Source organism: Limulus polyphemus, unplaced genomic scaffold (genome assembly GCF_000517525.1).
Source record: "Limulus polyphemus unplaced genomic scaffold, Limulus_polyphemus-2.1.2 Scaffold250, whole genome shotgun sequence".
NCBI lineage: Eukaryota > Metazoa > Arthropoda > Merostomata > Xiphosura > Limulidae > Limulus > Limulus polyphemus.
Window position 1 is genome coordinate 195,829 of NW_013665860.1, and position 13,402 is coordinate 209,230.

Consider the following 13,402-nt stretch of genomic DNA (forward strand, 5'->3'; position numbering starts at 1 on the left):
CCTCTTCACAGCTTGCAACACCCCAAGACCTTAATATCAACTACAAATTTAAGTAATTTATTGACAATTCCTTCATCTATGTCATTGATGTAAATCAAAAAGAGCAAAAATCCTCAGATTGAGCCCTCACTTGTATCATCAATCCCTCTGCTTTCTTCCATCCAGCTACTCTTCTATCCAATTTGCTAACATATCCCCCCACACCTAAACAGATTTTTTTTTACAAGCCTTTTACGTGGCACTTTTTCAAATGTTTTCTGAAAATCTACACCAAATCTACACCCTTACAAATCTACATAAGCAGCAACCTTTCCAATGAATATCAAAAGATTTGTAAGGCAAGATTTTCCGTTAGTGAAACCATGTTCACTATCCAATAAGATACTAAACTTTGTTAAATAGCTTTGTAAAGCATCTTTTAACAGACTTTCTAAAACGTTTCCCTCAACTAATATAAGACTAATGAGTCTCAAATTACTGGGATATTTTTTATCACCTCCCTTGAAAAGAGGAGTGACATTAGCTAACTTCCAATCCTCTGGTACCTGCCCACTATTCAAGGACTTACAAAAAACAATAGCAAATGGATCACATATCCAATCCTTAGTCTCCTTCAAAACTATTGGGGAAATAGTATTTGCCCTAGGAGCCTTAACATTCTTTAAAATTCCCAATATTTTTCTTAATAAGCTCAAAATTAATGCAATCATGTTGTTCAATCTTGTTTCCATCTATCAACTGTTCAAGATATGGAATACTGCTTTAATCTTTGTAAGTAAAAACTGAAGAAAAGCAAAACTTAATAACCCAGTCATCTTATAATCATCAGATATGAGCCTTCCTTTATCATTGCTCAAGGATCCTACCCCAATTCTAATGTTTTGATTACCTTTAATGTGGTGACCAGCAGTGGGTTTTTTCTACTGGAAAAGCCATTTAGAATTATTTATTTTTTGCTATTTGTATTCAGTTTCTTAAGACTTAAGAGGCCATTTTATGTATTACACTGTTAAATTTTTTGTTTATTGTTAAGCATAAAGCTACACAATGAGCTATCTGTGCTGAGCCCACCACAAATATTGAATCCTGGTTTTTAATGGTGTGAGCCCTGAGACTTACCACTTAGTGGGGAAGCACACTTTTAAATACATAATTTTTATTTCTTGGTAATTGGTATAATGTTTTCACTGGCCAAATCATAAAAACCATTATACTAATAAGGCAAGAAATAAAAATTATGTATTAAAAAGTGTGATACATGCAAAAAAAAGTCAGTTTTACTTTCAGATTTAAGTCCCTATTTACTCTTAGTTACTAGTTGTTGAAAGCACTTTTGTGTAGTAAATTCGATAGTTCTTATGTGTAGTTTATAATTTTGTGTATTGAATTTCAGTAACTATAAGATACTTGCAACTTAAGATTAAAATCAATCTTACTATTTCATAACAATATATTTAACATAAAGTCCTGAATCACTGTACACAAAATATATTAGACAAACCATGAAAATTTTTTTATAGTTAGAAAAAAAATCACTGTCTATATAAAGTTTACAAACACTTCATCTGTTCTGATATAGAAGAATAGATCACTGAAAATGTGGTTAACTGAAAAAGCTGCCTGAATTCTACAAACAATTAGATGGTCAGAAGCTTACCGTGGGTGTTCTCAAACATTCCTGAGGGGTCCTGTAATGCTCTTCCAACTTGGTCAAATTTAATACATTTTCTGCTATGGCACCTTTTGTAACAGTAGCCCATGCTTCTGTTAACTTTCCCTTGAAATTATAATATGTTATAATTACTTTAAGTTTTAGTTAAACAAAGTACAAAAAAACTATTACTGCCTGAACAATAACAGTTTGAAAACAAAGTTGAAATATTCAATGACAGCATAGTTCAAGTTTTTTATTGTAACAATATCACTATACATTGCCTATAGCTTCTCTATAATCTACTGTGATTATATACTATTAAAGAAATACAAACTTACAGCAGCCATATCCTTTAAAAGTTGTATAATGACCTCAGCTAACTTGCGAGCCATACAGCCTCGAAGCCACCAACGAGCACCAACAAAGTCTCTGTTCATTACAGATATAGACAAAAAAAATTCTTTAATGCAGCTGTTACATAGTAAAAAAAAAATTCAAACTCTAATGTTGTATAATGAAAATTATCATTGAAATTCCATATTTTATATTTACAATTCTATTGTGTACAAGGAAAGCAATATTACAGGTCATTTAATAAAAAATATTTTCAGAAAATTAACAAAGTACTCATTAAAAACATCGAAAATTATAAAACGATGTCAAAAAACAAATAAAAGATAAAATGTGACACGAAACCGATCCTGACAGAGTTCATTTGAGTAATTTCTTTTTATTTTAAAGTCTCATCTTAAAGCTATTTTTTACTAAGTTTTAGTTACTACAAAAAGAGACAAAGGTGTGTGTGTGTGTATGTGTGTGGCTGGATGAATGTTAAATTTTTTGGTTAATGGAGATAAAACAAAAATAAGAAAAAAAGGACAAACCTAAAACAGAATTTAAGTACACATACCTAGGATGAATGGATGTGGCAAGAGTTACAGTGGTAATCCCTTTGCCACTGGTGGCACCAGCACCTTTTACTTTAGATTGGACAGTCAGTGCCTTGGCAACACAAGCTAGAAAGACATCTAAAACTCCTATCCTGTGGATATCAAATGCTGCTACCCCATTTTGCATTTTACTGGCTTCTGAAATGATGCTGAAATCTGTAGGGGGTAATGAAGGTACTCCTAGAATAGATCCTAGAGCCTGTGGGGTGACTTCAGGAAGCACTCTTCTAAGGAGGGAGGTGACCTGATGGTATAAGACACTATTTACTTTCCAAATCACTGACAAATAAAATACCAATTTACTGATCAAGATGGCTTAATTAATGAGATAATGCTTTTCTGAAATATCAATTTTAAACTGGTAATCTGTTTTAAAGTTAAGTATAAAATTTATAAAGACCAATAAATCTAGAATATATATATGTTGATATTCTATGTAAATATATATGCTTATGTAAGCATATTTGTCAACTTATTACAAGCAAAAATTATAATGTTTTCAATTTTGTTGGGCTTTCTTATAACACAGCTTTTATATGGAATAACAAATAATTACAGAACATTATAGACAAGATAAAAAGCCTTTTACGCCTTCATTGTAAAAATTAAAAAATAATGAACTTACAGCTAGTACTATAAACATGAGAAAGGAAGATCTGATATATGGAATTATAAAAATGCATAAGGAAAGAAACTGTGAGCTAGCATTATAAACACAAAAAATGTAAGTTATTCCTATAAACACAAAAAGGAAAACATGAAAGTTATTACTGCATATAACAGAAGAAAATTTGATAGACCTCACTAGAAAAATCTATGAAGTATTATGTTAAATATTAAAAGTGTCAGTCATTATTACAAAGAAAGAAAAGAGGACTAGGCATCTATGGTAATAAATACAAGAAAAAAAGTGAAAGAAAAACAACAACAACATAAAACGAAAACCTGGGAGGTGTAACTAAAAACATGAGAGCTGACAGCTATCAAATAAACATAGAAAATTATAACCTTCAGTATAAAATTGAGAGTTGGTAATCATAATGACTGTTATTATGTACCCAAAAATCAGGGCTAGAATGCTATCATTACAAGCACATAAATGAACAGCTTGTAAGCTATCACTATAAATCTATGAAAAAAATCTCCTAGATAAGGAATTATGGCTGGACAATAACCGAGATTAACTTCAAAAATAAAGTATGTTTCTCCTTATAATAAGGAATCAGTCTCTAATCATTTTGAAATTGGCTTTCAAAATAAAATGTTTTTATTTTACTTCAAACATTTTAGTATGCAGTGAGATTTGTATCTATAGGAATTTAAAATTAAAAATAGAGTTTATATGCAAAACAACTGTCACTAGATTAGCTCTATCAAAACGATATACAAACATTGCTAGTAGGTTAAATAACTCTTGTGAAATTTCTTTCCAGAAATGAAACGAGTGGAAGAAATTGTTTGAAATTTGACAAGATCTTTCTTAACAGTATGCAGTTTCAGAAAATTAAAATTAACTTTAACTTTTTCTACTATTTCTAATAAAAATTTGTTATTTATTGTAGTTATTGACACTCAGACTCTGAATAATTCACCTGCAAGGTGATTTTCATTTTGAGTATAAAAATACTATTTATTATCTTACAGTTTTCACATTTCATTTGCATAATTTCTATAATCTCCTAGATGAATATCAAAAGTTTTTTTAAGGTAAATGATTATATTTTATTTTACATTTTCTCTACTATATCTCTTGCTATTATCATCAATCTAGATTGCAATGAAATGTTTGAAATTAAGAAATGGAAATATTTACTTACTTTTGTAGAATAGTTTTAAAATATCTTCTTTGGGTCATGTGTGTAATTTCACATCTTTAGCTTTTCACTAATAGTTTAAATTTTAATGTTTTATTTTTCTTTACTGTTTATTATTTACATTGATACACATCAACAGATACCCATGGGCAACAGAATGATATGAACACCAGAGGTACTTTAGCCTCTGGCAAAATCTTTTTTTTTTTACTCGTTTAGCAATGAAAGCCTTGCGGAGCGAGGCAAAACTTTTGTTATTTTATAAAAATTATCAAACCTTTCAAATTTTAAGACACAATAATACATTTGTAACTACAATATAAAAGAAACCTAAGTACAATTTAACTATAACATATTTAGGTAAGAAACAACTGAAGTGCTGATGTGGATCAAGCAGTCAACAATACTACAAGCAGTTACAATTAACCAATGATGACAACTTGGAGCAAATTTAAAAATAACTGTTGTTGGTTGATAGTATAAAATGAGCTATTTCTAATGAATATAAACACATGTGTCTAGTAACCACATGTTGGGTTCTAAAGCTCAAGGATATGTATAGAAAGTGGGCATGGCACCTGTCAGGGGTTGACAAAATTTATTACTTGTTTCTACTACATTCAGCCAAAGAACTTTGAAACATACGTGTCAATAGGGCAAGTAAATGTACTTATTGTCTAGACATAAATGTACATGACTGGTGTTATTTGATTCAAGACAGCAACTGTGAAAGTTGAGATTTTTCATGGCTTGTGGATCATGTTACAATAAAATTTAAGTCTAAGTTGTTTTTTAAGGTTTCTTTTAAAACGAAGAAATTAAAAGTTAAATAAAACTTCGAATTATAACATACACTATAATGTTAACTTCATTGACATACATTGATAGTAAAGTTGCTTAATTAAATTTTGAATGCAACTCAGTGACTTGTGCACAAAGGGGTTTAAAGAGTACATCATCTTTAAAGGGTTAACAGTCAATATGTGCACTTAAATTTACCACAATAAAGTTTATATTATAGAACTATTTCATTTTTTTCAACTGTAAATACAAAGGAATGAAACTAACTTGTCTCTGGACACGAGCCGATCCTGTGTGTAGTAAGCTAAGTAGGTCACGCAACAATCCCCCTTGCTGGGCAAGGTACGTCCGTCCAACTGCTGATCCACTGAGAGCTAATACCATGGAAAGCATCTCAAAGCAATATGCATCTGAGGATTTTGGTAGTTCTTCCACAGACTGGGACTTGCTACATAGAAGAGCCTCCCACTCTTCTCGCACCCTGGCTGCCTCTTTACGGATTGCTGCTACAATGTGTGCACATACCTGTAGAAGATATTTTTATAACCCATGGGTATATAAAAATTACATGGATATAATGTTGAGGAAGAAAAGAAATTAATATATTAGTAGAGTATTTTGGTCCTTAATCAGTTACTAAAAACCAAAGTATACTTTTAAAACCAAGTTCGTTGATGGAGAATAATGTAACGACATTAAAGAAAATGAAAATTAACTCAATAGAATGGATTTCAGATGGTTTACTGTTACTTGTTAATAAATTATTGATGAAAAATCTGTAAAAACTACCAGATGTTAGATTACACAAAGTAAATTGTACATTAAACATTTCTAAAACTACATACAAGTAACGTGTTACTTCAGAAGAATACACAGAAATAATAATCAAAGCAGTTTTCAATATATGCTGGAGTCAATGGTTGTTTTCTAGTAATATTATATCCATGTTATTGTTACCCAGACTTTGAAATTTTCTTGCTAATTATAAGTCCTACTTGAGCTTATTTACACAATTAAAATTCCCCAATGGAATAAAGCATTTCTGTTATATTACAACTTAAAATGTTCTTTGACCTCATTCATTTATCATGCAAAATTAAAGCTTCATATGTTCTAGCTATTCATAAAAATAAAAAAGTTTTTGGGTATTTCAATACTCTGCTCAACATTACAATACTGTAAATGGTTAATGTTATTAATCATTATTTTAAAAACATTTGAAACATGTTACCTGCTTTTGCAGATGTGTTAGTTTATTGCTGCGACTGAAGAGAATTCCAACCATGTGTTCTTTTAAATCGTTGCTACTTCCTTCCTCAGGCTGCTGTTTATCACTTCTATTATCTGACTCTTTTCTTTCCCTTAACTCCACTGCCTCTCCGATGATCAGTTTTCCGAACACCTATAGAAAAGCAGTAGTAACTTCAGTTTGCAAGAATGCCTCTCTAGTGATTAGTTTTTCAAATGTCTACCCCAATGCTAGGGACATAACTATCAAAACACCTTCACAATGTTCATTAAGATTGAGATAATCATAACCAAAGTTTGCAAGTTTTTCTTTTCTTTCACTGTTTCTTTAGTAACTGGTTTTTCAAACACTTAAAGTTTATTGATATTAAAGTCAGTATTAAATTATTCCAAAAGAGCTTATTTGTAAATCTGAAAAAAGTTGTGGTAACTCATATGAACTTGAATTAGAATGTATTCACTGAATCATTAACCTTAAACTAGTATTGTACCTCAATTTGTATTTCTTAACCCAGATTTGAAGTTCAATCAGTGACCATAAATGTCAAGTGGTAACTTCATAAGTAAGCCTGAATTTTAGCATACTAACTAAACCATAAATTATCAGTAACACAGTAATTCAAGAGTTATAACTCTTCCCCTAAACTGTGACATGGTAAATCAACTAGTGATTCTCAACCAGTAACAATAAACCATCATGTAGTAACCAGTAGTCTTGAGTTTCTAATGCAGAAACTCAAATAGCAATTCTTAACTTTGATGTGGTAATTCAAAAAGAGATTATGAATAATGATGCACTAATTCAACAAGTAATCCTTCAGTAATCATTCATCAAGTAACATGAACTACGATGTAGTAACTCGGAATGGATTCCCCATTTTACGCTTTAGTTAATCAACTAGTTACCCTGAGCTATGATGTGGTAGTTCACATAGGGATCCTCAAATATATTTTGATAATTTTATATAATGGTAGCACGCATCTTCAAATGCGATTTGGTAAGTCAATTATTGACTAAGAGTTCAATTACATATCCTAAAATGTGATGTGATAATTTTAAGTAACTGAGAAACATAAACTGTAAAATGCTAAAGTTAACCAGCAACACTGAATTATCATGTAATAACTCAATTACGAATCTTAATTAAACCAGTAATCCTACACTATGATGTAACTCTCAACCAGTATCCTTGAACTATGATGTAGTAAATTCAACTAGCAAAAGTGAATATCAGGTAATAACTCAACTAGGAATCCTGCTTTATGACAAAATCAGCAACTCTACACTATGAAATTATTCTAAACCAGCAATTTCAAACTAGTGACCTTGAGCTATCTTGCAGAACAAACTGAAATAATATAGGTTATGGTAATGTTATTTAATTTATACAAATTACCACCTGAACTACAATGTTACAATTTTGAGACTAATTCTTCATTACAATGTATGATATTGATTTTAAACACCACTGTAATAAGTTTACTGTCTTGTACTATGAAATAAATGCAGTACGAGACCCTAACTCTGATATTAAGTAATTAGTTGTTATGTGTAACATAAAAGTTAAAAATGTTGACTCATACAAGGTGTAACTTATTATATATGTACCACAATGAAAAACATAGAAATAAAACTTAACTCACCTGTGAAGTAAGAAGTCTGAAAACTTTCAAGGTTTCAGACTCACAGTTTCGTTGTTGAATATGACCTGCATTTAATGCCTTGGCTGCTACGATGACTTGTCCTTGTTGGCCTAAAACTTTGACCTGGCGAAGTCTGAGTGTGTTATCTGGACCTTTGACTTCAAGCCGAATGACTGTGTTCCCTGCATCTGGTATAGAACAGCTAACCCAACCAGCATACCTACTTTCTACTTCAAGCTACAGAAGGGATTTATAAAATCTGTTCATACCCATTGTATGTGATCTCTTTTAGATGACAAGGAGAAGTTTCATAAAATGCTTTAAAATGGTTAACTTTTCATTTTTAATTAAGGAAAAGCTTAACAAAAAAACCTGGTTTTGGTTATTGTTTTTTTGTCTTTTATCTAACAGTTATCTGGTCATAGAGTCTACTTTAGAAATAAAAATTTCAGCCTCTTTTAGTATTTAATCTGAACAACTAATTCATCAAAGAGTCTAGTTCAAAATTAAAATAACCAGCCACTATTATGTACGCTTTGTTATAATGGTTTCTGAGAGGAACCAGAAAGAAAAATTCACAACAAACTGTTTGAAGCATCATTATCAGGTTCTAGTATAAATTGAATTTAAAAAAAGCAACTCCTACAAAGTCTTTAAAACAGCTATTGGTGGAATAATATTTTTATGAATGTTGTACATGATCATGTCTCACTGTTAGATTCAAAATGTTTTACCTAAATAAATCTGTTATCCCACCAATAGTTCTTTCAAAACCTTTATATATGTTACCTCTTACAGAGAACACAATTCCTATGTTTATAGGTTCAACAATGTTTGAAAAGCTGTAACATACTAAAAATAGTTCTCGACCATTTAATTTAGAACAATTATATAGGCTTCTTCACAGTTTTCTATACAAGATTTTTATTGTGTGTTACATGGCTTTTGTGAATACATTTTACAGCAATTGTTTTTGTTTATGCATTTTCTCTTGGTTAAAGAGGAAAATATTTGTAATATTAAATACTAATATCACATTAGCAGTCAAAGATCTAGAAAATTCAAACAAACTATATGTAATATTTTTCATAGTTAATAAAAAGTGAAGTAAAAACAGCTATATTCAAAAGGAATAAACAGAAATTACTTAATTTTATATGAAAAAAGTGTAATAAATTTAAAATGATGGAATTAATATCAATAACTTAAAATGGAATCTGTGCAATATATATACACGTATACACAATTAAAAGGAAAGAAATGCTAAAATAATTACACAATAAATAATTTATTAAAAACAGGAACTAACCCTAAAATTATATATTGTATAATTATTTTAACCTTGCATTACTTTTAATTGTATATATCGAATTAATATCCTTGATTTCACTTACCTGTTTTAGTTTACGAAATTCATCTTGGTTTGGTCCCGACTTGAACGTTACACTCGACACTTTATTCTGATGTGATTCAAACAAATTCATCATTTAGGAAACACTGGTTCAGATTTATATCCACAATACTATATCAATATTATTATTAAATGGATCAATTTTCCAGCTATTAAACATCGAAGGGTAATTTAGGAAAGGTGCTTTGGCATTAATTGTAATTATTAGAGACAATAGTTTTTACATTATCTATCCTGTAAGTAAACACTGAAAACACTCGTATTTCATAAATGATTCTTTATATATTACAAATTTTTGAACTGTTGGTATTGTGGAAATGTATCATTCAGTCAAGTTTTTTTTCCCATGATCCTGTTGAAATATTGATGTACCATTTCTTTTTTTCTATTTGTTCTGGATTTTTTTCCCCACCTTAAATAACAACACTAAGTTTTGTTTCAGCACAAAGTACACTTTACTTTAAAGATTATTACATTTTAAATCTTTTTTTCCAGAACACCTATACTGTGTGATTTTCTATAAAACGCAATAATACACTTTTTTCTTACAAATGTTCAGATTCTCAGTAAACTTGAGAAGCATTTGTAACTGGCTTGGAAATAATTTTTTATATTTTCTTATAGAGAATTTTAGTCTACTTTTACTATTATTTCAATCTAAAGTCATTGTATATGTTTTTTTAAAACATAACTCCATATTCAATCAATTGAAAAGTCTTGCTTTCATTTTACTCATCACTTTATATCTTAATTAAACACCATAAACAAAGTTTATAATTTTAATTCATTATTTTTATGTCTTGCTATTTTAAGTTGAAATTATTAGAAGATAACTTAACGATATTTAAATATGCTTATCTATTTGTAACTGAATTTCCTATCTGTATTTATAAAATGAAATGTATAATAGTTCTTTAAGATTTAACAGAAAATTTTTCAAACAAGTTTAACATTTTAATTAACATGTTTAAAGAATTTTCCATGATGTTTATTTCAGGTTGCAAAATATTCATGGCCAAGATCTCTTTGTATGTTAATGCACTTTCATCTGTTTAATTTTACAGTCATGTTTCTTAGGAAAACCTGCAAATTGCTATACATGGAAGCAGTACAATGTTATACAATCCTTTGCTAGACAACTGATACTGTGCCAAATGTAGCCTGTCTTTCAAACCAGGAAGATATTTATATTTACAGACAAGGGAATAATGTGTTTTACCAATTTTGTCCTTAAATGGGAAGACGTTTGTTAGTTAAAAGGAGTTCCTACAGATACACCTACGGTGTATTTGATGAAAGGTCTCCTTAAATAATTTCACAATTGTAGACCTTAATAACAAGGATTTACTAACAACTGGCATACATCATGGGTTTTTCAAACAATTTGCATCAAAATCTTCACAGTTTATTTTTCCAGTTTACTCAGAACAGAATCAATTCTTTTTCATCCAGAAAATAATTCGGATATTTTCTGCAGTTTACTTTTCACTCAACAAGCTTTGAACCATCAGAACTGGTGCAGCACCAACAATCATCATGACAAAAACAATGAAGATTGAAAATGTGTTCATCTATGAAAGGTTGTGTTCCTAAACATTCCAATCTCGTGCCTCAGTAGCTTTCATTTGGTCTTGAAAATGTTTCACCTTGATTGAATATTACAAAGCTCTTAATATCTTCTGGTGTATCATTACATATCAATTCTTGTGAGTGAACTACATCCATGTTATCCCACCATTCCTCTTCCTCCATGTCCACAAAGACTTCAAAGTATACAGGTTTAGTTTGTGTTTTCAAAACAAATCTTGTAGTCTCCTTTCTCTTTCACTCATGTCTGTGTTCACCGTCATCTTTCATATTGTCAGAGATGAGTACTCTTATTAGATCTAAGAAAAAAGCTGATTTTCAGTCCATGCCTTATTTCTACCACTCCAAAACTTGTGTCAAGTCCTGATATTCAATTTCTAGAACATCATTTTCCTTTACAAGCTGATAAATATATTCTGTGTTCCCAGGTCCACCATTTATTGAAAAATTACTCTCATTATAATCTGTGGCATCTTTTGTTTGCAAAAAAATATGAACATTAAAAATTAATATTGTATAAAAAACAACAACAACAAATACAAATTTTGAATTACAATCAAACATTCAGATTCAAAAAGACTATGGCCATTGAGATTGAATCTGAAATAAATATATATCGTGGAAAATTTCTTTAACATGTTAATCAGAATATAATTTTCAAAACATTTGATTTAATAAGTAAAGATGAAAACAAAGTTAAGCCATAAACATTAAATTTTAATACAATTTTGATGTTTTCTCTGATGAGTAGATTTTGAATGACTAACTCATTTTGAGACACCTTTCAATCCATAGATAAAATGATGAACCTTATGTAGATTCTAGTTGCACCAGAAAGGTCTACACTGGATTATTTCTATAAAAACAATATTATTAAATGAATAAAATGGAAATTTCAATCTAACATACCCCCAAGTCTCTACAGTTATCTATATGCAGATAGACTGTCTTGGGCTGAGCTTGAGCATTACATGTTATAGTTATAATTTTTGTTTTATTCCTGTCTTCATCTCCACTTTCCCAGAAAGTTTCTGTAGAATTGTCTGTGAGGCTACCAACCATAGCCTGACGGCTTGAAGTTTTGATATCCATCATTGGGGTAACATCCTTCTGAGATTCTACTATTGCTGTTACCTAAGGAAATTTTAGTTAATTTTTAAGAGCAAAAAACTTATATCTAATGTATATGTCTTTTCAAGTATTTCTGGTTATAAACTTTCAAACATCACACAATAAAAATAATTTTAAAAAATTCATTATATATTTAAAGTTATTCTAAAACTTTTAAGCTTGAAATACAACAGGTGATAATAAGCACCCAAAAAAGTATTACATTGGATACCACGTTCTGACATGACTATGTCTTTCATATATTATATACTCAATCATTTATTTTATCTTGTAAGCATATCCAAAAAGTTACAAGACATACTTATTGCCAAATAATGAAAATCATAGTAAAATATCAGATTTTAATGTAATACGTTTTCTATTTTAAGTCATAACAAAACAAACTCAGATGCTGTAAGGGGTTTTATAATACAGGGTTCCCCCACCTGTCCCACCTCAACCTGACTCCCCATCAAATCATCCCCTTCTTCATCCGAACGGGATAAAATCTTGCTGATGTTAGAGAACACGTGACTGTGATGCAGAAAAGTATGGTCTGAAGGTTGAAACTTGAGACACCAGCACCGCATGGCCATCTGTTGGAGGGCCGAGCCCATTGGCAAAAGCATCATTAAGTCAGAAATTGTTTGAAGAAGATCATGAAAGGTCTGTGGCAATGGATATGCTGCTTCTCCAGCTATGGTGATGTCTGACAGAGGGTGTTCACAAACACCCAACTCCCGTTCTTGCTGCTAACAAGTTTTATTTGTAAAAAATAACAACAAAAGTATTAAATATGCATTCAAATTATAAATAATTATCATAAAATTACTGTAGAATAAGTTAGATTATAAACAGTATAAAATGTGAAAACGATTAAAAATGCATTCAATACAAATCTTTTAGATTTTCTAATTTTTTCTTAATAATATAAACTTTTAAGAAAAGCATAATCAGGCATATGGTAGCACTACCTATGTATGGATGGTTTGATTTGTTCCTCGAAATAGTATTTTAAATATCTCCTCAATTGGTCATCAGAACTTTACTATACAGTATTTCCTTTAATAACAATATATATATATGTAATGCCCAAGTCACAAGTTCTGGGAATTTCTGTGAATATTGTAGCAAAAAGTTTGAATTTCTTGTTCTTCTTTCTTCTGCTTCTTTTTTATTATAT

The 13,402-nt window shown here is 30.1% G+C and overlaps 1 protein-coding gene across 1 annotated transcript in view; it reads right to left on the reverse strand.

The window, feature by feature from the left end:
- LOC106478794 (E3 ubiquitin-protein ligase MYCBP2-like) overlaps nucleotides 1–13,402 on the reverse strand; it is a 142,057-nt gene that overhangs the window by 22,137 nt on the left and 106,518 nt on the right. The window contains 9 exon segments of the mRNA XM_022382459.1: nucleotides 1,658–1,777; nucleotides 1,993–2,083; nucleotides 2,565–2,848; nucleotides 5,487–5,744; nucleotides 6,451–6,621; nucleotides 8,112–8,348; nucleotides 9,506–9,571; nucleotides 12,019–12,243; nucleotides 12,666–12,971. Coding sequence (XP_022238167.1) covers nucleotides 1,658–1,777; nucleotides 1,993–2,083; nucleotides 2,565–2,848; nucleotides 5,487–5,744; nucleotides 6,451–6,621; nucleotides 8,112–8,348; nucleotides 9,506–9,571; nucleotides 12,019–12,243; nucleotides 12,666–12,971 — 1,758 coding nt within the window.